This window comes from Botrytis fragariae (assembly GCF_013461495.1).
Source record: "Botrytis fragariae strain BVB16 chromosome Unknown tig00000101, whole genome shotgun sequence".
In the NCBI taxonomy this organism is placed as follows: domain Eukaryota; kingdom Fungi; phylum Ascomycota; class Leotiomycetes; order Helotiales; family Sclerotiniaceae; genus Botrytis; species Botrytis fragariae.
In genome coordinates this window covers 1,459,317-1,487,284 of record NW_023500996.1, presented here as the reverse complement: position 1 = coordinate 1,487,284, position 27,968 = coordinate 1,459,317, and the positions used below count along the sequence as shown (strand labels likewise).

Sequence of the window (27,968 nt, the reverse complement as noted above, 5' to 3'; positions counted from 1 at the left end):
AACTAGTTCACGTTGCTCAACATGAGTTCATCTTCTTCATCTTCCAAAATTAGATACAGGATGATACCGACGAAAGATGACGGATTAAGTGCGGCGGTAGGGAGAGTGGACGAAGAATCCGAAGAGGTGATACAAGAAGAAAGCGTCACGGTTTTCGATAGCAAATGGAGATATATCACGGAATTTCTTCCTCAATGGAGAAGTGTTTTTGACCGGGAAACGTGGGCTGAGTCCATCATCTCTTGTCTCACTCAGTAGTACTAATACCCCACAGCTATCCCGGTTCCCTTCTCTTCAACACGGGAGCTTTCATCCTTCCAGCTCTTTACTCTACCCTCAGCAAACTATGGGTGGCCAACATCGATTCTACCCAAGTAGCAACCACAGATGTATACACCTACATCGGTGTGATAGTAGAGGTACTCAACGAAGGGCTCCCCCGAGCCGTCTGGGTTATCATAGCTGATGAATCAAATCGAAGTCTCCGTTCCCGATTAACACTTACCTATACCCTCATTTCCTTCCAAATTCTATTCGGTACTCTACTCATGATAATTTTCCTCGCAAGTGCTGAACATCTCGCCGCGGCTTTCGTACCTGAGATTGTGAGAAAAGCTAGTCTTACATATGTGAGAATCTCATCAGTACAAGCATTATCCAGTGCAATGAGCACTGCGGTTGCAAATTCAACACGAGCGTTGGATCACCCGGATGTACCGCTGCTGATCAGTTCGGTACAGTTTGCGGTGAATATTTTGTTGGACTTGCTTATCATTTCGAAGTTCCATGTAGGCTCTTTTACACCTACAGTTAATACACAGGCATTGATCAGAATGACATGTGATCTTGCTTCTGCAGGATGTGGCTTGCTATATTTTATTTATCTTGCTTTGAAGATGCAACGGTCTACTCCTTCACCTCCCATTATACGCGAATCCACATCTTTATCGGCGTCTCCATCGGGGTCGCCATCACCATCCGAGTCAGGAAACGCAACTGAGTCAAAACCCAGAATCACCATTTTAGCACTCAAAACACTTTTTAAGCCAGGAAAATGGACATTCCTCGAATCCGCTCTCCGCAATGCGATTTATCTATGGCTCATCCATGGAATTGTATCTATGGGTCTTGATTATGCTACTGCATGGGGTGTATTCAATAATATCCGATGGGGTATTGTTATGGTTCCTGTGAACGCATTGCAGGCATCTACATCAACGTTTGTGGGCCATGCATGGGGTTCTTGGAGAAAGGGTGTTGGAATTGAGACCAGGAAGCCGAGAGCTGAGAAGGGGGATATTCTAAGTAGGTCTTAACTTCCATCTATTAGAATAAAAATGAGTGAAGAAAGAATACTGATAGTCCCAGGAATTGTCCACTACGCTCTAGTATCTAGTGTCATTGCGCTTCTCATCGAAAGTCTATTCTGTATCTTCCTCTCCCTCTGGGGCATCCGCAAGTTTTCCTTCTACCTGTCCGAATCTGCAGCTGTAGCAAAAATCACAGAACACATGTGGAGGACTATTGACTGGTGCTATATTTTCTACGCTGTCACTACACAACTTGCCGCTATTCTTCTGGCTACCGTCCCGAAACTTTATTTTGTGCAAAGTCTGGGAAGTAATTTATTGTGGATGTTACCCTGGGCGATTGCGGTAAGTAAAATTCATATGACGAGCGAGAATGCGTGGATGTATGATGGGATTATTTTTGGAGGAGCGCTGGTTTTTGATTTTTTGAATGTGGGAGTTGTACTTGGGGCGTGGTATTGGGGATTGAGGAGGGGAAGATTGGTGGTGGGTTGATTGTGGGAGGGATCAGAATTAGGGTGTATTGGAGAGAATGGAACATTAGTTGAGCCTGTTGGTACTTTCGATCGTAGGTAAATGAGTTCATTTGATCCAGTAGACAACACTGGTTTCAGAATTCCACATACGCAACAACAGCACACCTTGTCGTGGCATGTTGAGGTTGCGAATGAGTGGAAATTAAAATTGAGATGAAGCTGTCAGAAAGTAGACCTCGAGATAGCACTATCACCAGTGGCCGATAGGAGGAATGATAAATTGCAAGATCAGACATCTAGGAAGCACTGGCTCGTATCCAGATTCATTTAGCAAAGTTTGGCTGAATTGGTACACAGGCAGAGCAGCTATGTCTGGCACTGACAAGTAGAATCATTTATTATCACAAATTAGAAAGATGGTGTTTGATGCCCTAGAGCGTTGTGGATACACTGCCTAAAGATCCTTACCAGTAGCCTGGAGTGGATCTCTCATCGACCCGGATTCCTGGGTTGCTAAAGCTTATTTAAATAAGCTTAGTAGCAACCTCTAAGTATCCAGGTTTTTTATTATTCGTTCTTTCTTACTTTCTCAATCCAGAGATTCCGTTAGTAGATTGTTGCCCATTGAGAATTGTGTCGAATTTCACTTAGTTTCAACATTTAAGATGGGTAAGGTTGACTGGAACTCCCCACGCGTACTACTTCTAAAATATTAACCACATCGTCTTCAGGTTACTCAGAGATCCCTTGTCAAATCTGTGGTGTTAGCTTTAATATAGGACGAGATCGGACTGTTGATGAAATCGATGACAAAAGTGCTTCCTGGTATAATCCGGATGGGGGGTATGAGGCGGGGGACAAAAATTGCGGTACCGAGTATGGATGTTTGTTCTATTGGACAGCATCGATTCCAGAACAAAATGGAGAGCTCAATATGCAAAACAATCTACCTTTCTACGAAGATAACACGCCCTTGGTTGAGGATAATAGTTTACCGTATTCTTATGAAAGTGCATCGGATGATGAACCTTTGGAGTATGATTCAGATGCGGATGAGAGCTCCTTCAAAGACCATGTTTCGGAAGCATCTTCAGCGCTGGAAGATCGTCAAGACACCCAAATAGGTAATGAGATGGAAATAGATGACTACGACGGTGATTGCAGTTTCGAATCAGATGAGGAAATAAAGCTATATCACGAATGGTTATCGGGGTTTGATCAACACAAGTTGCTAAATCCTCCAAAAGTCGAGAAGATCATGATGACTGATGAAGAAGCACGAAGTGTGCAGTGGGAAAATAAATTTACACATCTGCCAGGTCCCAAATGCTCAGGAAGCAAGGCATACAATGGCAATTTCATCACTGCTCAAGAAATGAGAGGGTGTACCACGGTGCAATGTCTCGTTTACAAAGATAGAAACTGGAGCCCTAGCCCTGATGATGAAGATTTCGAACTCGAGGGGGATATCTTTCTCTCCGGTCTTGGTGATCATGTACCTTCACGGGACATGAGTTACGTGGTATTAACGCCAGCCCGTCATGGACTCGCCGATGATGTACTCGCAGATACAATAATTTGGCAGGTAAGTCTTTGCAATTCTTCTTCATAGTCGCAAATAAAGGAGATGTTTTCATCAATTTCAAGAACCAGACATATTCTCATGGCCAGAAAGCAATCCGGATTATTCAACATTCTGTTCATATATCATTATCTTAATAACATAGGGTTTGAAAACTGACCTCATAATGTACAGGTGCCTCCAAATACCCGGGAAGTAGCAATGCCATTCCATCCAACTTGTCTCGAGGTCTATAAACATGCATCACGGCTTAATTTCAATCAGACTTCTATTCAAGATCTAATGAAGTGGCGCGATAAGGAGTCCTGCTACAAATATGACACTGACTTTCCTCGCGATCGCGCTGTACGTCACTGCAGTGAACAATGGTGGAGCCATAGTCCCGGCACGGAATGGCTCGCCGCAAATCCTGTCTTCATACCAGCGTTACCCTCTATATTCCAATCAGCAACAACCACAAATCCACATTTATCCCTCAGCTCGCCAGCCTTCCCTACTCGTCCTTCGAAACCTCACCCTCGAAGATCCTCGCGTAATAATTCTCCCGATCCATTCCTCAAGCTGTCGCAAGAACTTCAAGATGAGATTATATCGTATCTTCCGTCCAAAGATGTTGCCTCCATTCGTCTCGTATCTAGGGCTTTTAGTCAATTTTCTCAGGGGTTCTTCTATAAACTTATTGTTTCTGAAATGCCTTGGTTGTGGGAAATATACGATTCCACACCTCCATCTTTCTGGGCTACAGTTTCTGGGGCGGACCTCGAGTCTCGTGAAAAAAGGCGAAAAGAGCATAATGAACAATTAGTGGCATTGCGTTCACTTATTTGGGAAGAGCTTCCTGAGTTGTACGATGAATGGAAAGCTGCTGAGCCCGTGTTTGATGAGAGTATCGATGGAGCGTTGAAGACGGGGTTTGAAGATGGGATTGATACGAAGAAATTGGACTGGTATCAATTGTATTTGGGAATTACTAAAGGTTTTAAGGAGGGAAGGTTGAAAGGGTTGCAAAACAGAGAGAGGATTTGGAAGGATGTGGAGGAGATTATAAGAAGAATAAAGAAGTATGAGGAAATGGGATGGCCTGGGTGGGTCGTCGCTGAGGGAGATCAATAACTGGTCTAACAGATTCAGAAGTGCAACCCATATCAATTATTTGATAGTTTGTAAAATAAACGTGATTTCGATTTGTCGACAGAAGAGTACCTCATTCATCGATGATGATTTATAGAGAAAAGTAAGTGTAGATCCAAGATACAGCTCAACTTGTGTTCCGTCAAATATAGTATGCTTGTACTTCTCATAGTAAGGAAAGTCACTCGCGTCATCAAGTTACCAAACAAAGCATTATGAAGATGGAGCGGTAATTACAAAATGAGTGAGGGAACATAAGGAGACGGGATTGGAGAGAAATGTTCGATAGTTTGAACTGTGGAATAAGACGGGAATGTGATCTACTTCCAAAAAGGTGGGGTCATCTACCCCACTTCCTTGGCATGCAAAGAGGATTAAATGTGGAAGGTGCAACCCATTGTCTCAACTCATGAATGCAAACAAAATCTCTTCCTTGGTCTATTTATTGCAGCTCTCCTAGGCAGATATCCTATCAAAAAATCTCCTCGGTTGAAGAAAAGTAAGCGCTGGTTATGGAGAGCAGATCATTCTGGATCTGGACACGAAGCGGGGTCGTTCATGCTGCCCCTTCATTTTTCGCTTATGAATACAATCTGCCTTGATGGAGAAACTAGATTTGTTACTGGACAGTACTAGGTTAACAGATGTTAACGCGGATTACACTGCAAAATAATGCTTCCAAGATAAGCTCAAAAAGTAGCTTAAATATTACCCACATGGTGCGTCGTGGCATGGCGCTCGACAGCCGTACTCCAATAGCTGAACAATCTTGTACTAACCCAGAAAGATCTACGGACCTTCGATGTGATACAACGTAACATGTCGTGACGAATAAGTATCTCGTTCCCCCCATGATCAACTTCGAGTCTTCGTTTCATATCTTTATCAAGCCTACATTGATTCTCTTTTGTTCGAACAGAGATATCTCGTTTTCTTTACCATTCGTACAACTCTAAAGCATGGATATCACCAAAGATTCCCGCTCGACGTTTCTCATTTCGTTGCAAATCCCTCTAACCCTACAAATAATTACAATCGCCGTGGTCTTTACTACTCTATGCTGTGCCTTTCAGCGTCTATACTTCCATCCGCTGTCCAAAATCCCAGGACCAAGGCTAGCTGCCGCAACTTCCTGGTATGAATTTTATTATAACGCCATTCGAGATGGAATATATACCAAGAGTTTTGAGAAAATGCATACAGACTATAGTCAGTTTATCTTTTCTACTTAAAGCTCCCATTTGGCTAAATAGCATCCTTCAGATTCTTCGGTCATCCGAATTGCTCCCAATCATGTCCATGTCAATGATCCGGACTTTTTTTCAAAGTAAGCACCTGAGGTAAACAACTTCGAGCTGTAGATATTGAACCATGATAGAATGTTCAACAACAGAACAATTTATCGAAAGGACCCAGGCTTTTATAAGCAGATAAGCATGTCCGAGTCTCTTCTTTCCATACTAGACCCACACGAACATCGTCTACGGCGACAAAAAGTCAGCTCTTTATTTTCGACAAAAGCTGTAGATTCTATGGCACCAGATATTCTCGCAATCGCTCAGAAAGCGGCCAACATCATTATGAAGCGTGGAGAAGAGAAAAGACCTATTGATATGCATCGCCTCTGTCGCTCCATTTCTGTCAGTCACTAATATAGTTCAATCTCATCCCCCCCCCACCCCCACCCCTCCTCTCACACGTATTACCATGCTAAGTCCTGAGTAACAGTCGGAAGTATTATTTAAAATACTTTTTGACGAACCTCAAGGTCTCTTAGACTCACAGGAAGAGGACCCGGAATTGTTGGCAAGTATGGATGCCTTCTTGAACAATTTTTGGATATGTAAGGTTCCTCACCCACTTCTTTGCCTGCTCAGGCTCAGTTAGCGTCTCTCTTGAGTATTTTTTTCTAATCTCGAATTTATCGTTGCAGTGAAGGCATTCCCCGCCGTTGGGTGGTTGGCAACAAACCTACCTCAGTCGCTAGCCCAGAAGATGGTTCCCGGATTCAAAAGAACTAGAGATGTAAATACAGCCCACCTTCTCTTTCACGCCTTTGTTTCCTATACAGTATTTTTCATTTTGATTCATACTCACCACATGTTTTGGTTAGAAATGTGGAAAATGGGCCACAATGGCTGTTGCTCGACAGAATTCCCGCGGAATGACCAAAGATGACTCATCACCAAATACTGTCTTCGATCTTCTTCTCGCTCCAACTCCCGAAGAGCCTCGTTCCGAATTCTCAATACCGGACTTGGTGGATGAGGCGTTCTTGTTCGTATTCGCAGGGACTGACACCACAGGAAGTACAATTGCAAATGCTTTATACTACATTCTCTCTTCACCATCTGTTTCTTCTAAATTACTAGACGAACTGACTGCTCACGGCATCACATCGCATGAAACTTTTGATTGCAACGTGGTTCAGAGATTACCATATCTGGTAAGTGGTTCTTTCGTATCTACGTGAAAACGCTTTAGATGAGGATTTTGATGGAGGAGTTCTACTAACATATTGAAACAGACGGCAGTCGTCAAGGAAAGTATGCGGGTTTACACTATTGTGCCAGGTGTTCTCCCGCGTATTGTACCTGAAGGGGGAGTAGTTGTAGATGGAAATTTTATACCAGCAGGTGTACGTACACACTCTTCTTGGTAGTCAGAGCCGAATGATTCTCTAATATACGCGAAACATGTATAGACAAGCATCTCACAAACCAATTTCTCACTTCATCATAACGCATCTATCTTTCCTTCGCCCGAAACATTTGACCCCGAACGATGGCTTAGGGATGAAGAGAAAGTGTTAGAAAAGTATTTTGCTCCGTTCAGCAAAGGTTCAAGAACTTGTCTTGGCATGAAGTAAGTTGCTTTTCTCTTCCAAAATGACGAAGTCGATCGGCTTGCTAAATGAATCTTCAGACTTGCAAATGAAGAAATATACATAGTAGTTGCTCTTTTCTTTGCTCGGTTTGAAATGGAGCTTTATGAGACAGACGCTAAAAGTATGGAGTGGGCGGATCGTGGAAATGCGGTTAGTAAATCAACTGTTAAGGTGCTTGTTAAGCGTGATAGATGGGCCGATAACCATTGATATTTTTTGGATGGTTGAACTTCTTCGATGAAGAAGTTAAGCTGGAAACAACCTAAAAATGGCGAAAGTACATCAGCTCTACTAGCGCAAACTTCGTACACCCGGCATGGTCAAATTGAAGAACGAAATTGAAACAATTGGTAATCAGGTTTGCCGTGAAATTGCTGCGTAGTTGTTCTTCATTAGATTTTCAATGATTTCAAAGAAAGCTGCAGATGAGTTTAATCCATCCGCAAAGAATAGAACATTGCGAATCAAAACTAAACAATCCCCTGCACACATCTCGAGTAGCTTCAACATTTGTTTGGACAAAACAAGTCAATACGGGCGATCTTTGGCAATATGGTCCGGTTGAGCCTCAAAAAGGCTCCCAACGCCAATAGCAAAGTAAATTCCTGACTACCATCCTTCCACAACCAACGCTGCAATGACACGTGCATACGCATGGCTAAATCCATTAGCATGTCCAGATCGCATGATATCAGCAAAGTGATTACAATAGTGATGATCCACATAGCCCAGAAAAATGGCTTCATCTATCTGTCCGCTTAGCTCTCCTGAGATCTCACATGTACCAGAAGGTGGGGGAGAGGGTTATTTGCTTATGGGAATAGTTAGATTTGATTCAAACAGCCCAACGAGGCATGATCTCTTCCACTACATTAGGTTAAATGGTTCTGTGGAAGGAACTACCTCCAAGTTCACCCATAACTTCTGCGGCCTTTTGGCAAGAGCCTTAGAATGTGGCTTGTGTTTGTGACGTTCTGCTCAATACTATCATGTGAACTCAGCAAACTGAGGCACGCTTTTATAGATATGAAATTATATATAGTGAGATGACTCGCTTAGTATACCTGGTAGAGTATGTTCTTCAATAAAAGTAAAGCAGACCTTGATATTTGATGGAAGAACTATCCTACTAAATGCTTCTACTTATAGGAAAGATGACAGTTTAATCCATCTCAGTTCAGTGAGTGTGTATCTGGGAGGTGCCAAATTATCCGCGTCTCGGAAAGTCTATCTGACCAGTCGCAAGTATGTTATCAGCACAAAAAGGATGATAAAAAGTCATGTATTTTGTTTGGATCTGCTGGAAACTGTTTCCAAATCCCATTCTCAAGCCGAAGAATTTTGTAAGCAAATAAATTTCATAATGTGATTACTATCGTTGTACTAAATAGTAATGAATAACCATCCCTTCATTTCCTTGCGTCCACCAATCACCATCTACCAAAAATCAGCCCATGGTATACATCTGTCTAAAGTGGCATATTGTATTAAAGTATCCATAGTTCACGTCCACGCGAACAGTTTCCACTATATCCCAAATCCTCGAATGTTCAATTAACTTTCTTATCATATCCTCTAGCTCGTAGCATCGAAACTAACGGGGGTACTGGCTTGTCCTGCAGCCGCAGTATCCAACTTAATGTTATTGGCCAACTTTGTCTGTTCGGGCGCTGGATCTCCAGTCTTTCCTTGAGCTACCTTGATTTGGAGAGCAAGGACTTCGGCGGTGAGTTTGAGAACCTTGTTCTTGATTTTGCCGTTCTAGAGCTTATGTTAGTTGCTGTTATGTACTATAATTATATGACGGAAGATGGATGGGAGTATATACCTGAAGAGCAGTAGCAGCATCACCGTCAGCGGCCGCAATGGCTGGATTGAATCCATCAACTTCAGCATCCTCAGCAGCATCATGAACTCCCTGAATGATCTTAAGATCAGATGCGGAAACAGCAGCGAGATTATTCATATCGATACCGGTGAAGAGTGCATTAGCTTCATCTTCAGCGGATCCGGCAGTTCCCGCAGAGATTTGGAAATCATTGTATGCCGAAGAGGTCAAAACACTTCCGGCTGCAGCAGTGGAAGTTGAGCTGGATGCTGCCGATGTGGCTGCGGCAGTTGAGGAAGCGGCTGCTGTGGCCGATGCGATTGCGGAGGAGGATGCCGCGGCAGCCTTTTCCTTCTTGGGAAGAGGAGAGGCGTTAACGACAGAGAGGAAGAGGACAAGAGCTGGGAGGGAGAAACGCATTTTGATTGGTTTAGTTGGTTGATTGGGTGTTATAAAGGATGGATAGTTGAAGTAAGTAGTGAGTAAAAGGAACTCGTAATATAAATCTTGTAATATGGAATAAATGTATTAACAGTTCAATAGACAGCACAGCTGTTGTAGAAAGTATTGGAATGAATGTGTGTAGTGAAGGTGAAGAAGAAGATGATGATGATAATGAAATAGAAATGTAATAAGGAAATATCTGGTGATCTTATAGCTCATGATGCCGTCGCTTTTTTGCTTACTCTTCCTGATCTCAAATGTTATTGTGACAGGCACAATACATCTGATCACCTAGGATATGACATCAATCCCTACAACAAAGGCGTCTATGTACAGAATAGCGGGGAATGAGACGCCCAGTACATCTGAAGTAACATATCTTGCCAGGATCAATTGATCAAATCTGATATCTTCAAACTCATCCGAAGAGCACTTGTCACTCATCAGATAAGATCTCAAGCCACTAGGCTAACAACGAGCAAGAATTAAACCTTAAAGTAACATGAATTGGGACGCCATAGGTGGAATTTCGAAAAGGCATTGAAAATATATCCGTCCCATCTAAATTTTGAACGGTTACTGACATACCGAGTTTCATACTTGAGATGACACTCCGGAGTTGGGACGAAGGGGCTATTTTTGATGTTCTTGGCGGTGGTCGAGCGTTTGGGCCTGCCTGATGACAATCGATTTGAGCTGTTTCAGACTGGGAAATCGAAGGATTTCGAAACTCATAAGGTTACTTCAGGTATGGCTGCCTTATTTTCTTGCTTCATCATGAATACAACCTAGAGAGTTGTTGTTTTGAAGTTTAAAATTATCTTTGCATGATTTTCTAGGGTGTGAGTTCCCTTGGATTGAGCTGAAATTTCCCTCTTCAAATCTCTGACATAGTTACAATTTTCCCGCCTTGAACCTTTCTAGTCGTATCCAACCTACATGATGATTGTGTAGATTCAGACAAGCGAAACCTAGTAATGTTGGATCGTACATGCATCCAAAGGACGAGGTCGGATATTGGTCTTTGAAATGGAAGAATTGCAAGAAGATTTGAGGTTTTTGGTGAACGCTTAAGGTGAAGGGGCGTGGCTGATTCGGCAAATCAAAAGGTGGTGTGGCTGTAGTCCACGTGACACCTCTCTATCTCTCGAGATTCAATTCCATACACATTCATTTTTTTGTCTTTATCACTTGAATCAACAGTCAGAATCACAAATGAGAAAATTTTCATATCAGAGATATCATGAATTTCAGACTGAAGAGTCGTAGATTTCTTCATTTAGCTTATGAAGATCGCTTCAATGAGTCTTCGGGCAGCTATATCGGTGTAGCAATGTGTCGGATGATTATAAACAGATATATCATGTCACTCCTTTGAGATTTCAACCAGGGATGGAACCTCCATCATCATCTTCGCCATCCTCTTGTTGAAACGAAGTTTTCAATTTTTCTTCGGTTTTACCGCCGATCATATCACTCACGAATTTCTCTCTCGACTAGAACGGTAGGATAAGCCGATTTTCTAATTTTGGCTTCGACCATGGACTTTAATAAAATAAGTCTTCCTTTCAAACGACTTTTTTCTCCTGGGCCGATGTACAAATTCGAGGGAATAGAGTCAGATCTCACTGCGATCGCTCAAATATAATATCGATCCGAGTTTGATGTCTCAGCGCATTAACTTACCCAGCGCTCTTCCCAATTAGGGTCCGTTCAAGAGCAAACTACTATCACAAGTGGCTGGGCGGGTACAAGATGGTACTTTTCGAACGTCTGATAGTGATCGGGCTACTTCGTGAATGACGTGTTTTATGGTGAAAAGAGATGCTTTTCCAGACACATGAGTTATCTTCTTACCAGATTTTGTGCAATACGTTGCTTATGGAATTGTGAACACATTTAATTTACTCAAATTCCCATGATGAATACCGACAGAGGTAGTGATCACTTGTCTCCTTATGGGATTTGGGTTATTTAAATTACAGAGAAGTTGGAATCTAACATGCGGTAGAATCGAAAATAGTCGGTTGGCGATAGAACTGACTCCTCACAAGGCAGGATATCAAATGATGTAAAAGTTAATCATGCATGGCTGGCGAATTCCATCACCAATCCATGGATGATGTCGTGCATCTGACCTATACGAAATACATCTCGAAGCGTCACTTTTTTGGATGACTGGCATTTTCCTAGCTCTTTGTCAAGTTTGTCGAGCAGTGTATCAATCAGTTCGATATTGGAGCATCTCCCAGATTCGTGGACTTCTCCATGGCAATATCATATCGAAGCAGGGCTGGTGAATCTATTTCCCTAGGATTTTCCCCCCATCCTGTGAACACTGCTGATAAGCAGCGCAGAAATGATCACAGATAAGAAGAGAGGGTGGAAGAAAATGAACATTGTCAAGCTGCCTGAAGATCGAGACTACGGCCCCATTTGAAAGATCCATAATCGTGACTATGGCCTACCTTGACCTCTCTGGCTCTACAGGTATTCAAATTGAGGGCGTGAGTATACACAAATGCAATTTGTGCAGTCCAGACGTCGAACATGCACGGTACCTTACCTAAGGGGAGTTAGTGCTACTTAAGTGAGCCTTGGAGCCTTCAACCTTGATATTTTCATACTAGCGAACTAGTAGAAGTTTAAATATCACGGGCTGATAAATTTTATCAAAACGAAATTTTTGGAGTACAATGAATCTCAATATGGCGTCACAATTGCCTATTTGGTGAATTTTCCTGCTTTACGCGAAAAATGTCCTGAACTCGTGAGAATCCACCCTCATGCATATCGCTTTGGACCTTACCGGTATTAGATCCTGTTGGAGTGTCAGAATCTTCTCGGTAGTTGTTCAGAACCCGGAACTCGACATTATCTGCATCTAATTTGTGGTCAAAAACTCGCTCCACGTAGTAGTCATAGATATAGTCAATTCCAACATGAAAATAACAAATACTTTAGACCTCAGATAAGATTGATTTTCGGAAACAGTCTTCCGCTAACACACACTTGGCACTCGCTATAATCTCCACTTCCTTGATGCAAATCTTTTTTCCTTGCACAAGATTAGGAAAGCTTTTTTGAAGCCGGCCAAGAGCCAAGATCTGGGGACTGTTGATCGTTAGAGAGTTGCTATTTTATCTTGGCTGGAACATATGCCAATGCCACTCCGCCTAGATAAGCAGGAGTTTGACAAGCTCCAACGGCGGACAGTGGACGTGAACTATAAATGATATGTCACTCGCTCCTCAGCTCCTTAATTCGGGACCGAACGCTTCAACTTTCTTTTGCTAACAAAAAGTTTAATTTACACTCTTAACTCCACCAAAAGTCGGGACCGAATGCTCGAAGTTTTATCTCCGGGCCTGCTTCTTGAAACTAATTGTGTTGCTATATTCAATTTTTCGCCTTTATCGAACTAATACTGCAGTCATTAACCAATTTCTGACCCATAGCAAATTGAATAGATACATCGGACACCGAAGTCACTACACCTCATCAAACAAGAAGAAAATTGACGAGGAAAAACGTTCCAAATTTAAGAACTTATTGGGAACGCATCCACGGTGAATTAAACATCGGCATAGGATAAGCAGCGAAAGTCCGATAGAAGCGCCCTTTTGAATGTCACTGACATAATAACTGGAGAAAAACGTGCTTATCTACCAATCAAACCCTTACAAAAAGGATCTAGAATCTATGACGAGAGTCCACCAAACTTCCATTCCTGAGGAGGATTCAGAGTGGAACTCCGCATTATTCTACCATCGGAGGGAGTGGAATCGTGCTAACGATTAATGAATTGGTTGGTCTATTAGTCTATTAATGTTTGCAGATTGTTTATATAATACTGATTGATGTATCCTTCAATCCATCTACGTCGTTTGACTCTGCAGGCACTGGATGGCGAAATAATCATAATTAATATACAACAGCGATCTCCTATTTCTGTCTCTCCTTTTTCCAACGTTTAATACATAGAATTTTGACGAGAGTTAATGTCAGATCATCGAATTAGCTAAGAGATTGGACGACACCAATAGAAGTTTACAAAAGCATCCGAGGACTTGGTTGGATACCTAGTACACGTACGACACCGCCAAAATGGCAGGTGCTACTTCAACACAAACAAACGCTGTTGATACGACAATTAAAGCACACGAAATACCTACAGAACCATCTACACAACAGCCCTCACCCAATTCTCGCGCATCGACCGCTGCAACTCCAGAAGATAGCGAAAAAGAAGTCATTGACTCCGAAAATCATACCTCAAATCAAAGTAGCGTCGATGTCACCGCGACAACCCCCAATGCTGCGGCTTTTCCTGGGCCCTCTCCTCAGGATCCAGAAGCTTCGCGCACGAAATTGCAAACGACTATTATCATGTTGTCACTCTGCGCATCAGTTTTCCTCGCCGCTCTCGATGTCTCGATTATTACCACTGCTCTCCCTACTATTTCCGAACATTTTCACTCAAACGCTGGATACACTTGGATAGGTTCTGCCTATCTATTGGCAAATGCGGCTTCTACACCTTCCTGGGGTAAATTTTCAGATATATGGGGACGGAAACCGATTTTATTAATAGCGGCTGGAGTATTCTTCATTGGGAGTTTATTGGCAGCAACGAGTGTTAGTATTGGGATGTTGATTGTGGCGCGAGCTATCCAGGGAATTGGGGGTGGAGGATTGATCATTTTGGTCAATATCTGCATTAGCGATTTGTTCAGTATGAGGAAGAGGGGTGCATACTTTGGATTGATTGGAATGACTTGGGCTTTTGCTAGTGCAATTGGTCCTTTGTTGGGAGGTGTATTTACCCAGAAAGTTAGTTGGAGATGGTGTTTTTATATTAATGTGAGTTTTGACATGGAATTTCAACGTTCTCCTATGGGGTGAGTTTTCAAGGAATTCGAATACTAATTGAGAATTAACAGCTACCGATTACGGGAACAGTCGCAATCGCACTTTTCTTTTACCTCCATCTGGACAATCCAAAAACGCCAGTATGGGATGGATTGAAAGCCGTAGATTGGTTCGGAAGTTTACTAATTATCGGTGGTACGCTTATGGTCCTCCTTGGCTTAGAATTCGGAGGTGTCACAAAACCATGGGACTCAGCTACGGTCATCTGTTTGATCATCTTCGGAATTGTTGTGGCCGGTCTTTTCGTGCTCAACGAATGGAAATTCGCTCGATATCCAGTCATGCCTCTTAGACTCTTCAAACATGCATCTAACGTTGCGGCTTTAGGCGTCTGTTTCTGTCATGGATTCGTCTTCATTTCAGCTTCTTACTATCTCCCGCTCTATTTCCAAGCTGTTCTTGGTGCTACCCCTCTACTTTCTGGTGTCTATTTACTACCATTTGCTCTCTCTTTATCTTTGACATCCGCAATCACTGGTGTATTCATTAAGAAAACAGGCAAATACCTCCCACCCATTTATTTCGGTCTCGTGGTTATGACACTCGGATTCGGTCTGTTCATCAATCTCCCACGCAAGGCTACTTGGTCTAAAATCATCATTTACCAAATCATCGCCGGTATTGGCGTAGGACCTAACTTCCAATCACCACTTATTGCTCTACAAACCTTGGTCAAAAAGGCAGATATTGCGACCGCAACCGCCACATTTGGATTTACCAGAAATCTAAGCACAAGTATTAGTGTGGTAGTTGGAAGTGTAGTATTTCAAAATGAAATGCAGAAAAAAAGTGCGGAATTGATTAAAGCTCTGGGTAGTAGCGTGGCATTGGAATTGAGTGGTGGAAGTGCGGGTGCCAGTGTGGACATTGTTAAGGATTTACCTGCTGCTGGAAGAGAAGTTGCAAGGGATGCTTATTGGGGAAGTTTGAGGATTATGGTAAGTTATCCTTCGGGGGTCATTTAAGGAGAGGCTCCTATCAAGTAATGAAAAATGCTAACTGGAATATAGTGGATTATATACGTAGCATTCGCAGCGCTGGGTTTGGCAATTAGTTTTGCTATTGGTCAACATGTGCTTAGTAAAGAACACGAGACCACGAAAGTGGGATTGGCAGAACAGGAGAAACTAAGACTAGAAGCTAAGCGGGCGAAAAAAGCGACAGATGTAGAGGCTGGAGTACCGGTTGTACAGGCAAATGGAGAGGGAGAGAAGGCTCTTGCTTGAGAAAACTACAGGACAGAGATTTTTTTAATGAGAAAAGTCATTTATTGCATGGCGTGCGTGGATCTTGGTTTGCATTCTAGAGTTGGAATTTGCATTTTAGACCAAGTGTTCGGATGATACCCAGACGATATTAATTACGGAAACACGCGCTTTGGGACTGGATGGATAATAGGGTATTTATGATTGATGGAAACGCATTATATACATATGCCTTTAGAGTTTTGTACATAATTATACATAGTCTCAAATATAGAGTCTTTCTCTTCGAATGGTTGCATATCATTCTATGTTCAACGTGTTTGCTCCAAATTCTTGCAACGTTCTTATAATTTTCGAAAGTCTATACCTGATAGACGACTACATTAAGATACCTAAAAACTAGTAACTTGTCTAATAATAATAGTAATACAAGAACCTTCGTTTTGAATACGAAATAAAAGAAAAACAATTGAACTGGCAGCCCAATCCCGGGTATCCTATCATAATCATACAATGAAAACATTTCGCTTCAACTCCTCGCACAATTGAATTATACCTTTCCTCCGGAGACTCTCCCTCTCTCATCATCATCGTCAAAATAACTCCCTGTCTTTTCATCCCCCTTCTGCATCCCCGGCCTCAACTCAACACCTTTCTTCCCCCTCTGTCTCGAAAGTAATCCTTCCATCCCCACAACTCCACCCGCTAGCCCCATTGGCCCTAATAAAATCCCCCCAATAACAATCCACACCACGATTGGCAATGCTTGCACTGCGCAGAAACTATAATTCGCAAGATCGACAAATCCCGAAAAGAGTACCAACACAGCTACGATCATTGTTGTACCGAAGCTAAATTTGTAGAGTGTTTTCAATCCGGGGTTTTTGCGTTGGATGGCTGAAGCGGATGTGGCGAAAGTGAAGAATGTAGGGACGAGGAGGATTATACCGATGATTCCGTGGGCGGAGAGGGATGCGGATGAAGATCCTTTGATGACGAAACCGAGAATGACGGTGGCGATGATGAGGATTGGTGAGATGATATAGAGGAGGGCCGGGATGAAGGTAGTGAATAGGGGCGATTTAAAGGCTGGGAATGGAGAGGGGAGGGAGGAAAGAGTTGTTACGCGTTTGGTGCTGTGTACTAAAATGTAGGTTGGTGCGAGGATGAAGTATGTTAGGATTGCGAAAACAACTGAGAGGGTGTTAGTTCGACTGTTTCTGATTTTGTAGTTATATTGAAGAAAAGAACTTACTGTGTAGAATAATCGATATAATTGCTCTCTTTATTGGCATGCCATTAATCTGGATATCCATTTTGGCGAGATTAATGGTATATGTATTGCCCCCATTTTCGAGGATGAAGGTTTGATTATTCGTAATGTTTTTATTCATTTTGAGCACTCCTTTCAATTTATCGATATCGATAGTCCCCGTTGTGAAAAGTCCAAACCCAATTGAAGCGAGTCCACCGACACCTGCACAGCCAATAGTATCAATTCCCATCTGTAGAATAGGATCGAGCGTTGTAGAATTAAGAGCGTTGATGAAAGAATTATTACCAGAAGAAAGGCTCGATTCGCGACGTTCAATGACCGAAACGTGGGATGATGAAATCATGGCTCGACTTTGAAGAAGATGACGTTTTGCAGTCGATGACTTGGTAAGGTTTGAGATGATTGATGGATTTGCGAGTACTTGCTTCACAAGTGTAGTACCCTGTGCACCTAAACCAAGACCAAATCCCGTCGCTGCTCCACCAACTGAATCATTAAACATCAGTGTTTGCATTGGAGGTGTAGACATTCCGGCCAGAGTATTTCCAGCCCCGTCAAGAAGTCCTACTGCAAAGCCTTGTGCTACCGCAGCGATGTTCAGATTGGCGAGAAAAGAAGGCGTAGAAGAGGAACCCGAACTCATATCTGCTTCCGTTACACCCATACCCATAGCAGTTGAAGGACCCCCTGAGCCCATTAATGAAGTCATTAATTTCGACAATGTGCCATTTTGCAAAAAGCTGGATGTAAGTCCCATGGTAAAATCTTGCACGGCTCCGGCAGATCCATTGGGAGATGTTTCCATTGTAGCCGCATTCTGAAGTCCGAGTCCAACAGTTGTGCCTTGTCCAAGACCAGTGCCGGCACTGGCGGCGAGTTGGCTTAGGGAACTTCCAAGAATAGTGCCATTTCCCTGTATCAAGTCGTTTATATTGACACCAGACATTGCTTTTGATAAGAAACTGGTAGTATTAATACCAGAAAGAAATGTGGATGTGAGACCCTGGCCTAGATTTCCAGCTGCGCCATTGATACCACTGGTATTAAATGCAGCCTTATCAGATGGTGTTGTAAACTTTAATGCTTGCGAGGCTCCACTTCCTAAACCTTGTGCGAGAGCAAGAGCGGCTCCATTGAGTGTTCCAGCTCCTATCATCATAGCCATTGGATCGTTGGCTGCAGCTTTTGCTGCTTTCATATCGGTGCCAGCCGGTGCAATCGAAATTGATCCAACTAAGCTCTTTGTGAGTCCAGAGCCAAGATTCTGCGCTGCCAAGTTGAATCCGGTGGCATTCGTAGTTGGTACGGACATATTCATCATTCCGGCAATAACACCCAGGGCGAGGCCATTCCCCAGAAATCCTGCAGGCACAGCTATATCTGCTGCTAACCCACTAACAATTCCTGATATATTCCCGGAGAACAACTCTCCTATGGTCGATAATGCGCCTCCACCCTTTCCCCCACCGAGAAGTTTTCCTGCGGCACTGCTTATTGCCTCTAAAAAGCCTCGTTCTTCAATATACTTATCTGCTGTACTAGTTAGAATAAAAATCTTTCAGCCTGGGGTTGTTGCTAATGTACCATGTAATGCTCGACGCCGCAGCGATGATTGTGGGAGGTGGTTGAGAGATGTAACTGTAGAGATACATATTATGAGAATTACAAAAGCCAATATCGGTCTCCATCGTCCAGCTTGGAGAAAGTTTGCAAGAGAAATCATTATTGAAGAAGTTTTCACACAAATTGACGTATATTAAAAGGTGGTTTGGATGTCTTCATTCCTTTAAGAGAACTCGACAGCTGGAGGGAATATTAATATGTTCATCGATTATCAAATTATTCTTATAAATCGTACATACTGTGAACATGACACAGGAACATAGATTCTCCTTGAAACTTGTCATCTGTCGTTCAAGCGATCCGTCGGGTAAGAAACAATAGATCGATATCAAATTGCAAACTCAAAACAAACGATGGGGTAACAAAATTCGCTATACTCTCGATTGGGATTACTTCAGTGGCCAAGAATGAAGACTTGGTAGATAAACTAGGGTTTTCTAAGGACATGACTTCCTGATTGAGAGGTAAACGAATTGGGGTACAAAGAGCCATCCCTTGAGCGTCTGACTTTGATGGGTCCAATCTATTGAAACCGTGCCGTGAGGAAACGATGCGATGAGAGATGAAGTTTGACACCATTCGTTCTTGGGGATTCTCGAACAAATCAACAAATGTTCTTCAACTACAAGCTAGTAAAAAAAGAAAGTCATCATTGGCCCAGAATAAAAATAAAGGTGATGTGAAACAAGCAACACTTGCGCACGATCTTCTTCGTCCGGGTGTTTAAGCTTCCAGAACGGTAGACGGAAAAACCAATGACAGATGTGAAATACTATCGCACGACCCTTGCACCGTTGAAAGTATAACACTAAATCGTCAGATTCACGATGAATATTTTATGATATCGGCAAAAAGGAATTGTAAAAGCAAAGGGTCTACATAGGAGTGATTAGAGAGATGCAGACCTTGCCAGTTGTAGTGAATAGTCATCCCAAGTACTGATGTGATATGCAGTATACGCACTTAAATCCCAAGTGCGGAGAAGTAGTACATAGTCAAGGTTCGAATTCTCTTACCTAAAGACATAGGCAGATATTTGAGTTATCAATCTATAGATACCATGTGACAGCTGGATGGCTTAGTCAACTTATCGCATCCATTGATGAAGACCTAAGCACATAGAGTTCCATTCAGAAGCCCTTCTGATGTATGTAATACTACCACGGTCATTGGGCCTTGTAGTACCAAGCTCATAGCCTAAAGTCCTGGAGACCCAGAAGTGCAACAAAACTCTCGAAGACTAGAATGGTTAACCACTTAGGGATTGTCCGAATCAAAATGACGTGACAAAAATGACACTATAGAATGGACAATACCACACAAGCCACTGTATGAACAGGGCCATGTACTTCGCAAAGATTTTTGTGAGACTGGTTTCAGATTCATGGATGCTCTCTTCCTAACAAAGTTCTGAGCTCGGATGGAATGATTAATAATCGGTATGCTAAGACCACTGAGAAAAAGCTTTTGCGAGCATCGCTGCATCCCCTCGAGAGTGATTTACCCCGCATTGCCCACTTTAGCCAGATTATTGAGCTCCATCCTACATCAATCGTGCTGTGCCACTCGTTTGGTATTACTATAGCACATCATACAGTATAGAAATCAGAATCCGAAAGACTGCTTACGGAATAAATGTCGAGCTTGAAGTTGGCAAATAATATCAAGCAAACACAGCCTCTTTCCAAAGTGTACGAAATCTGAACCTGCTGTGTGTAGTTTTTGGAGGCCTACCTCGCATCAAAATTCGTACGGGTGGTATCAGAGTATGAGTATTTGCACACAAACAACATGTTCGAGAACCCTTGTGTGTTATGTAACTCACCTAGGGAAACAAGAAAGATATATCAGATATGTTGCCATAATATCACTTGATGCTGTACCGCTCCTTTCCTTGTCTTCCCGGTCATCAAGTGCCAATCATGGAGTTTCCTATGTAATATTCACGACATCGTTCAAACGCGCATTGTGGTGTTGTACTTGGCTTGCTGCTAGCTGAAACATGTAAAAGCGGAGCCGGAAGCAAGTCCAAACTTCGGGCTCCTTAGTCAGTAACAAGATGCGATCATATAAACTTGCATCAACCCTATGATATCAATGAATAGGATGGACAACGAAATGATGATTTTGATGAGGTTGATGCTTGCTTGACATTAGCATTACGCGAACACTGAAAGTAATCTTCAAATAATCAATTTATGGAAAAAGACCTGATTACATAACGAGTCTCATGACTTTCCTCAAGATCACGTTTCTTTTCTGTTCTGATGTTAAAACTTTTTATTCTTCAATTTGTTGCACATCTGAAAATATTGAGCGTGGTTTTCACGTTTTTGCCATGATATTGTCATCCATGTCTCCGTAGCCAATCCACAAAATTCATTCGTTCCAGCTTTTCTATTCGTTCTCGGGATAGTCGGATATCCACCTTAATTCAGCTCTCGGACGTTCAAGCTATTGGACACCACCAAGGTCAATTATGATGTGCAACAAAAGGTACGATGTGCAACATGTGTTAAAATCTGGATTTGTAGAGGAAGTAAGTGAATATGATTGGGTGATTGGTTAACGAGGTGAAAGATTTCAAAGATGGGGCTGAAGGGCGAAGGCACGGCGAGGGCAAAGGGCGAAGGCAGGGCGAAAGGGCAAAGTAAAAGGGCACATTGAAGATTAGAGGTGCAACAAATGTTTTGATAAAACTGGATTTGAGGTCGGAGCTTTAAAGCCCTATATACCACCCAATCATAGCTGATATAGATCTGCAAGCCCATGGTCCTCCTCCAATCACATTCATTGGCGTGATGTCTAGAGGTGGTGTTGCATATCTATACGTAAGATACATGATCTGATTGTATGTCAACAGATCTTTGTAATCGGATTGGACAATAAGATTACTCAACAATTTGTTCAAAAGGGCATTTAAGGGCGTTCAACATGAGACTGGAGGCCCTTTTCTTTCGCCCTTTTTACGATGTGCAACAAATTATGCAGAGTGAAGATCTTGATGATTACTACATTATGATTGGCTAATAGATGATTCTACTTCTACATGTGATGCTTATTTTCTGAACCAATCAAAAACATTAAAAGACTTTTGAAGCTCTTGAAGTTTCTCTTGATTCCATAGTCCTAATACGATAGTCATTACGATGCAAGCCTCCATACACCTATAATGACTTCTTTACAAGTGCTCTATAGTCAGGCCTTCTCAGTCATCTTATTTGCTACGAAGAAAGCTTGGAGAGATACAGAGCTATCATAAGGAGATAGACTGCTCGGAAGAAAAAGAAAGGGGGCAAATTCGACTACCTTAGTGAATATTGTGATAAATTGAACTTAAATTGAACCATCGAGTCTATTCAGCGTTTCTTCAAACAAATTAGCATTTGATTTATCATTTCTATGAATCAAGGAAGAACGATTGTTTTGTCAATGGACTTCGTAAGCAGTCGATGGCGACCTTTCCTTCCATATTCATCATCTGAGGAGAGAATTATCGGGTGAGATTTATTTGAGCACTGTGGATACAACAAAGGATTTATGGGTAGATAATATGGAACTTAGTGGAGAAGCTATGTACAAGAGGAGAGATGCAATTTTCTCTCCAAGAGATTGATGGGTGTTGGAGTTGCGTCAATTGGAGCAAAGGGGGGGAGGGGGAGGGGCAGACTACCGATGAGACTTTTTGATCGGTTATAACAAGCGGGGTAGAGGTGAGGATTGTAGGATTATTTGAGGGTAAATGGATATGATAAGCTTCGTGTGTAGTTTCATAGGGCTTATCCTGAGAGAATTCGACCTTCAAAAAGACGGAATATCCAAATACCATCCATCTACTACCTAGATGTCTACTCAAGAGCTAAATCCTCCTTCCCTTGAGGAAAAGCTCACAAAATTCAAAAAGTCATGGCAAACCATCGGACAAATCGGTCGTTAGTCTCCGCATCTTACTGTTCTCATGCGCAAAACATCATGCAACCACAAAACGAAGGGGGTCTTTCAAAATCCAAAAATATGATATCTACCATCGGATTCAAACCGATCTTACTATGCGTAAACTCCCTACACAGGACTCGAACCTGTAGCCTCAAGATTAGGAGTCTTGCACGCTACCATTGCGCCAGCAGGGATATCATGTGATGTTAGTGGCCAGTCTTTGAATTAATTTATAAAGGAGATGTTGAGGCTGTGCCAGAAGCGAATATCTTTTAGGTGGGGTTTGCCGCCATGGAAAAACTGAAAAACAATTCGAACATTGAGTATTGTAGTCTGAAATTCCGTATGAGAGTAGAGTTTTAGTAAGGGATTTGTTTACGAAAGTTAAATTTCGTAAAAATATTTGTGTTGAGGTTCAAAACCTGAGCATTAATAAATGTCAGATTCTTGGTACGACCACCACTGTCTGTCACAAAGCTAAATTGTAGGCGAGTTGGCGCCCGTATCATTCTAGAGCCTTTGTATTTAGGAGTTGGGATACGGATACAGAGGCCTTTTGTGAACTCCACCCCTTTCAAGTCCCTATGTAATTACTCTTACACTCGTATGCGTTACTATAGAACCTATAATTTAGCAATTTGATTATGTCTACGGCGTGGTAAAGAGATTCTGTACTATATAGAAACTTTCTGTAAAAAGCTTAACACAATGGTTTCTCACAGGCTCTAAAATGTATAAGACATTACCCTTACCCCATACCACAACTTTCCGTCAAAACCTTAGCACAATGATTTTCTCTCAGGGTCTCGAACACGCTGACTATTACTGACTACTCAAGAGCAAAAGGAAAATTCTTCACGCACAAGTTTAAATTGAGCACAGTAGAAAGATCATTATGATATGTGAACCTCTCTATAGGAATCGAACCAATATCTCCGGAATCAGAATCCGACGTGCTGACCATTACACCAAGTGAGGAATGTAAGAGATTATTATTGTGGGCGGCTCGAGATATTTAAAAATATATTCAGATTGAACTCTGTCTTCGATGGCGGTGGAGTTGGTGGAGAATAGTATCGTGAATCTTTTTGTCACGCAAGCGAAGTATTGGTCGAAACCCCTTTTTCCCCACTTGCCTGAAAGAGAAGAATGTTATGGCGCACGGTCCCTTGTTAGCACGTGATCGTCTCCAATAGCCACAATCATCACCAGAGAGAGTATCTCCAATTGTCCGTAGTGCAGTCCAACAATAACAATACAAGGGTTTGAATATCTGAAAGAAGTTGGAAATTTGAAAATAGTTCAATGTTCCAATCAAGTTCAATAACCCAGATGATTTGAATGTTCTAATTGGTTTGGGAATCTAGTAATTCTCATTGTTGGACTGCAATCCGGACTATTAGATACCCTAATCATCACTAATAAACCACTCTTTAAGTTATAAGTCTGATTTCCTTTGTTCAAAAGAACGTTCCGTACTCAAAGCCACACACATTTAGAACCACACTAAATATGATAGAACATCCGCTACACCCTCAACTTCCCTCATAACTTCTCAACCTCATCCTATATCTTTCCACAGAATCAATATTATTCCAACTCGAGATCTCAGCAAAATTCTTTATTTCAACTTTTGCAATATTATCCTCTTGAGCTATATATACTATCAAACCCAATATAACTTTATAAAACTATTTATTTGTATAAACTTGTATAAAAGTATTCTTTATTACAAGCTTATATATTCAACTATTTCGAGTTTAATCAATTCAATAAATTTGTATGAGTATCTAGCCCTTCTGGGAATTGAAGAAACCAATTCCTGATATAATCTCATCGAAATAATCATATTGAATATTTAGATTATATATTAATAGTTTTATTAATATTATTATAATATATGATTCTTTATTACCTGAAATAAATCTAATAAGTAACTTTTGTTGATCTACTTTACTAAAATTAAAATAATACAATTTATAAGAGTAATTAGCTGTCTTTAAGTATTATTAATTAGTATTAGCATTTCTTCTATCTTCTTTTATATCCCCCTCTTTTAAAAGTTTTTTATCATTTCAATAAAAAATTATAGTAGAAAAATCCATTCACATAATAATGTTTCTTTTCATCATAGAAACTATATTTGCAATTAAGAATACAATCCATTTCACTATCAGCGATTCCTTGCATATCACAACGAACAGTTCGGCTTCGGCGTGAGACAATTCTTCAATTGAATTTGTGCTACTCCATCCATGCTTGGTACTGATTTCCATGGTTTGAAGTATGCTTGCTTTATCTTATACCATTTCTTTGGTTTCGAAGGATTTGGAAACAAATGGTTGGCAGATGCATTTTCCATTTTTCGCACTATGAGAATGTTGATTCGTTTTTTTCTTCGCTTTTTTGTATTGATGCGTGTTATTCGTAGTAAGTAGGTATTTACATCTGCGAATATCCTTCAAACAGTCTGCCAAGTAATACACACCTTTCCAATTTATTCACAGCGGCAGAAAAGGATTCTTCAAGAAATGAAATTGAAGTGCTCCGAACTCTTATGCGTGAATATGAAGAAGAGAAAGGTAATAAGTAGATCGATTGAAATCTTGCGATATGGTTCTAGAAATCATCATATCATCTACTTGTCGACCATTTCAAAAGATTCTATCAACCACTTAGGTCCTTCATTACGATTAGCCGACAAGTCGTCCTAGCAAGACTGAACGAAAATTCTGAACGATTCACTTTAAGTCATAGAATTTCTACAAGTATCTTTCGCTTTCTAACTCGGAAAGTGGGAAAGTGAACATTCATTAAACCTGCTATCCCAAACTACCTCTGTACTATACTTTCCATATCTCTCGATTCTCAACCACTCTCCCATCCGACATTCCAAATCTCCTCAACCCCAAGCTCAGAGCAACTTGCATTTCGAAGCACCAGCAATCCAAAAAAAAAATGAAAGCTAAATACCGTTTATTCCTAAGGAGATATCCAATTTTTTCTACAAATTTATAATACTTCGGAAATGTTATTATTATTATTTAATTACTTGCTTTGAATTGTAAGATTGATAATCTGGATTATTTTGTTTTTATACATGGAATCAGTTGCGACGACTATACAATGAAGGCTGAGAAAAAAGGGGTTACAGAGATTGAACCTTCTTATAATTAGTTACTGGCTAAAGAAAGTTAATAAATCTTTGCCAAAGCAATACTCATGGGTGATTATTGACAAAATTGTATTCGAGTATATAGATACGCATCTAATCGAAGCATAGAATAAGCTTAAAGGGTTCATCAAGGAAGTTTGCAAATTGGCGGAGCTCTATCGTTTACAGTCACACTTGTGCCCAGACTTATTGTTCACAGAAAATTCCACAAATAGCGGTTAATTTTTATATATAATATACGGATATATATGAAGCATGCTGTGACGGATAAAGACAGCTTAATAGGTATTCAGAAAAGATTATAATGTATTCTTAATGCTTATTATACCGATACTTATAAAGGAAAAGATTTATGAGATTAGCCTAAATAATATTATAATAGAAGTTTTTGTAATTGATAAATACAATATTTTCGAAACCCTATTTCAAAAACTAATTCTATAAAACCAATCTATTCTGAATAGGCAGGCGAACAGATCAACTTTCTCTGAGGCAGTAAGATATCTCAATATCAAGAATATCTGGAGACCTTGACAACTCACTAGGGATATTACCAATACTCATTCTCGAAGTCTTCGGGGCATTCAAGTTTGTGGGATTGTATAGGCCAAGACTAAACTTATGCGAAATTATAATGCTGTTCTTGATTATCGAATAAGTCTAAATAAGATTGTGTAAGCACTTATAGTAATCCAAGCTAAACCATAGCAGATAATCCAGAAGTAACAAAAAAGTGAACACCCAAAGTTTCCTAAATTATAGTGCCAGCGACTGTTTTAATCTTCTAGTATAACGAAATTACAAAGTTCTTCATGTGTTTCACTGTCAAGCTATACGGTCCCAGATCTGAGAAAACCACGAAGAACAATCACTATTCCACCACGGCAGTGTAGACCACACCGAATATGCTCTTCCTCGAATCCATCGAAGATATCAAGATCGGTCGACGACGCACCACTACGAGTTCTCAATACCATTAACCAGCTTCAACATCATTAATAGAAGACACTCCCTGAAGGCAAAATAGGAGTGGATAAATACGAATAAGGAGGATTCGTTGAGCTGAGATTACATATTTGAAACATTGATGGAATATACATTATAGATAAAGCGAGTGTGGTTAAGCAGTGACAACAAACCAGTTCAAAGATCAGTCCATCGGTGCGGACTTCCATCTCCCCATGACTACCACACTCTGCGAGTTGAAATACATTCGAGGGTGCACGCGGATGCATAGCTTTGACTAGCACGGATCAACAGGTTTTGGCTCGATCAAAACCGGTGTTTGAATTCCTTCGATCTTCCTGAAGAATCAAGACGACGAGTTATCAATCCTACAGAGGACGTACAGGGATGGCGTACGGGGAACATGTTGTGAAGGAAAGGACTCGGTCAAATGTGCTCGGGAAATCGGGAAGCTGTTGGAACAAATCTTCCATAGGATTGTCTACAATATGGTTATGTGAGGTATATGCTGGTGAGGGGATTGATAGGAAGAGTTATCTGAGCTGAGGGTAGATTTGATAGAAGTATTAGAGAAGATGGTATTTTCTTCCTACACCAAGTTGAAGTGATGCAATGTAATTTGAGATTTTTAGTTGTTGTGAGAGTATATTTGTGATTGATGAAGTATTTTTGTAATCTTCTCGTGTAGACAACAAAATTGGGGAAGCTTCAGGAAAGGAGTAAAGACTAAATCGATAGCTGAAACCATACTCAAGACTATTCCATGCAGTGATTTTAGAGATAAACTGAAGATATCGTTCCCATTAAAAGGTAATGGAAGAAAATGAGTGAAAAGTAAACCACATCATCGAAAAGGCGGCTTCGTCGAGATCATTTCAGGCCTGTGGTGCCACGTCTTCTACTCGTGAACTAAACAGCTATTTTGTCAGTGAAGCACAACTCCACCCCTGCCATAAGCACCAGAAATTGCATTGGATCTAGACATATTGGATCATTAGGCGACAATCGGGAAATGATGTATACGATACCATAGATGTATACGATACCATAGATGTATACGATACCATAGATGTACACAGGCTGCGCTATTTTGGAATGTTAACTTCCTCACAGACTTTGAGACATTGATTATCTTGGAGTACTTGCTCCAGGGTTTACATTCTCGAGCCTTGCCCAAAGGATGAAACTTTGAAAAAA

The 27,968-nt window shown here is 41.2% G+C and overlaps 7 protein-coding genes across 7 annotated transcripts; 4 read left to right on the top strand and 3 right to left on the bottom strand.

Moving 5' to 3' along the window:
• Positions 1-21: 21 nt before the first annotated feature.
• On the top strand, positions 22-4,481 carry Bfra_009097 (uncharacterized protein; the record flags this gene model as incomplete). The annotated part of the gene is made up of 5 exons (XM_037339449.1): positions 22-221; positions 275-1,305; positions 1,369-1,800; positions 2,518-3,371; positions 3,543-4,481. 5 exons carry the CDS (start codon positions 22-24, stop codon positions 4,479-4,481), a joined length of 3,456 nt encoding a protein of 1,151 aa, XP_037191015.1.
• A 734-nt stretch (positions 4,482-5,215) lies between these two features.
• On the top strand, positions 5,216-5,830 carry Bfra_009096 (putative elymoclavine monooxygenase protein; the record flags this gene model as incomplete). The annotated part of the gene is made up of 3 exons (XM_037339448.1): positions 5,216-5,246; positions 5,336-5,634; positions 5,753-5,830. 3 exons carry the CDS (start codon positions 5,216-5,218, stop codon positions 5,828-5,830), a joined length of 408 nt encoding a protein of 135 aa, XP_037191014.1.
• A 48-nt stretch (positions 5,831-5,878) lies between these two features.
• Positions 5,879-7,596, top strand: Bfra_009095 (putative elymoclavine monooxygenase protein; the record flags this gene model as incomplete). Its single annotated transcript, XM_037339447.1, has 7 exons — positions 5,879-6,139; positions 6,228-6,342; positions 6,433-6,524; positions 6,613-6,945; positions 7,027-7,137; positions 7,204-7,364; positions 7,425-7,596. 7 exons carry the CDS (start codon positions 5,879-5,881, stop codon positions 7,594-7,596), a joined length of 1,245 nt encoding a protein of 414 aa, XP_037191013.1.
• Positions 7,597-8,961: 1,365 nt separating this feature from the next.
• On the bottom strand, positions 8,962-9,634 carry Bfra_009094 (putative small secreted protein; the record flags this gene model as incomplete). The annotated part of the gene is made up of 2 exons (XM_037339446.1): positions 8,962-9,147; positions 9,215-9,634. The coding sequence occupies 2 exons, from the start codon at positions 9,632-9,634 to the stop codon at positions 8,962-8,964; spliced, it is 606 nt and encodes a 201-aa protein (XP_037191012.1).
• A 315-nt stretch (positions 9,635-9,949) lies between these two features.
• Bfra_009093 (uncharacterized protein) lies at positions 9,950-10,393 on the bottom strand (the record flags this gene model as incomplete). The annotated part of the gene is made up of 3 exons (XM_037339445.1): positions 9,950-10,097; positions 10,259-10,334; positions 10,366-10,393. 3 exons carry the CDS (start codon positions 10,391-10,393, stop codon positions 9,950-9,952), a joined length of 252 nt encoding a protein of 83 aa, XP_037191011.1.
• A 3,372-nt stretch (positions 10,394-13,765) lies between these two features.
• Positions 13,766-15,816, top strand: Bfra_009092 (putative major facilitator superfamily transporter protein; the record flags this gene model as incomplete). Its single annotated transcript, XM_037339444.1, has 3 exons — positions 13,766-14,521; positions 14,602-15,528; positions 15,601-15,816. 3 exons carry the CDS (start codon positions 13,766-13,768, stop codon positions 15,814-15,816), a joined length of 1,899 nt encoding a protein of 632 aa, XP_037191010.1.
• Positions 15,817-16,345: 529 nt separating this feature from the next.
• Bfra_009091 (uncharacterized protein) lies at positions 16,346-18,794 on the bottom strand (the record flags this gene model as incomplete). The annotated part of the gene is made up of 3 exons (XM_037339443.1): positions 16,346-16,989; positions 17,051-18,604; positions 18,656-18,794. The coding sequence occupies 3 exons, from the start codon at positions 18,792-18,794 to the stop codon at positions 16,346-16,348; spliced, it is 2,337 nt and encodes a 778-aa protein (XP_037191009.1).
• Positions 18,795-27,968: the final 9,174 nt, after the last annotated feature.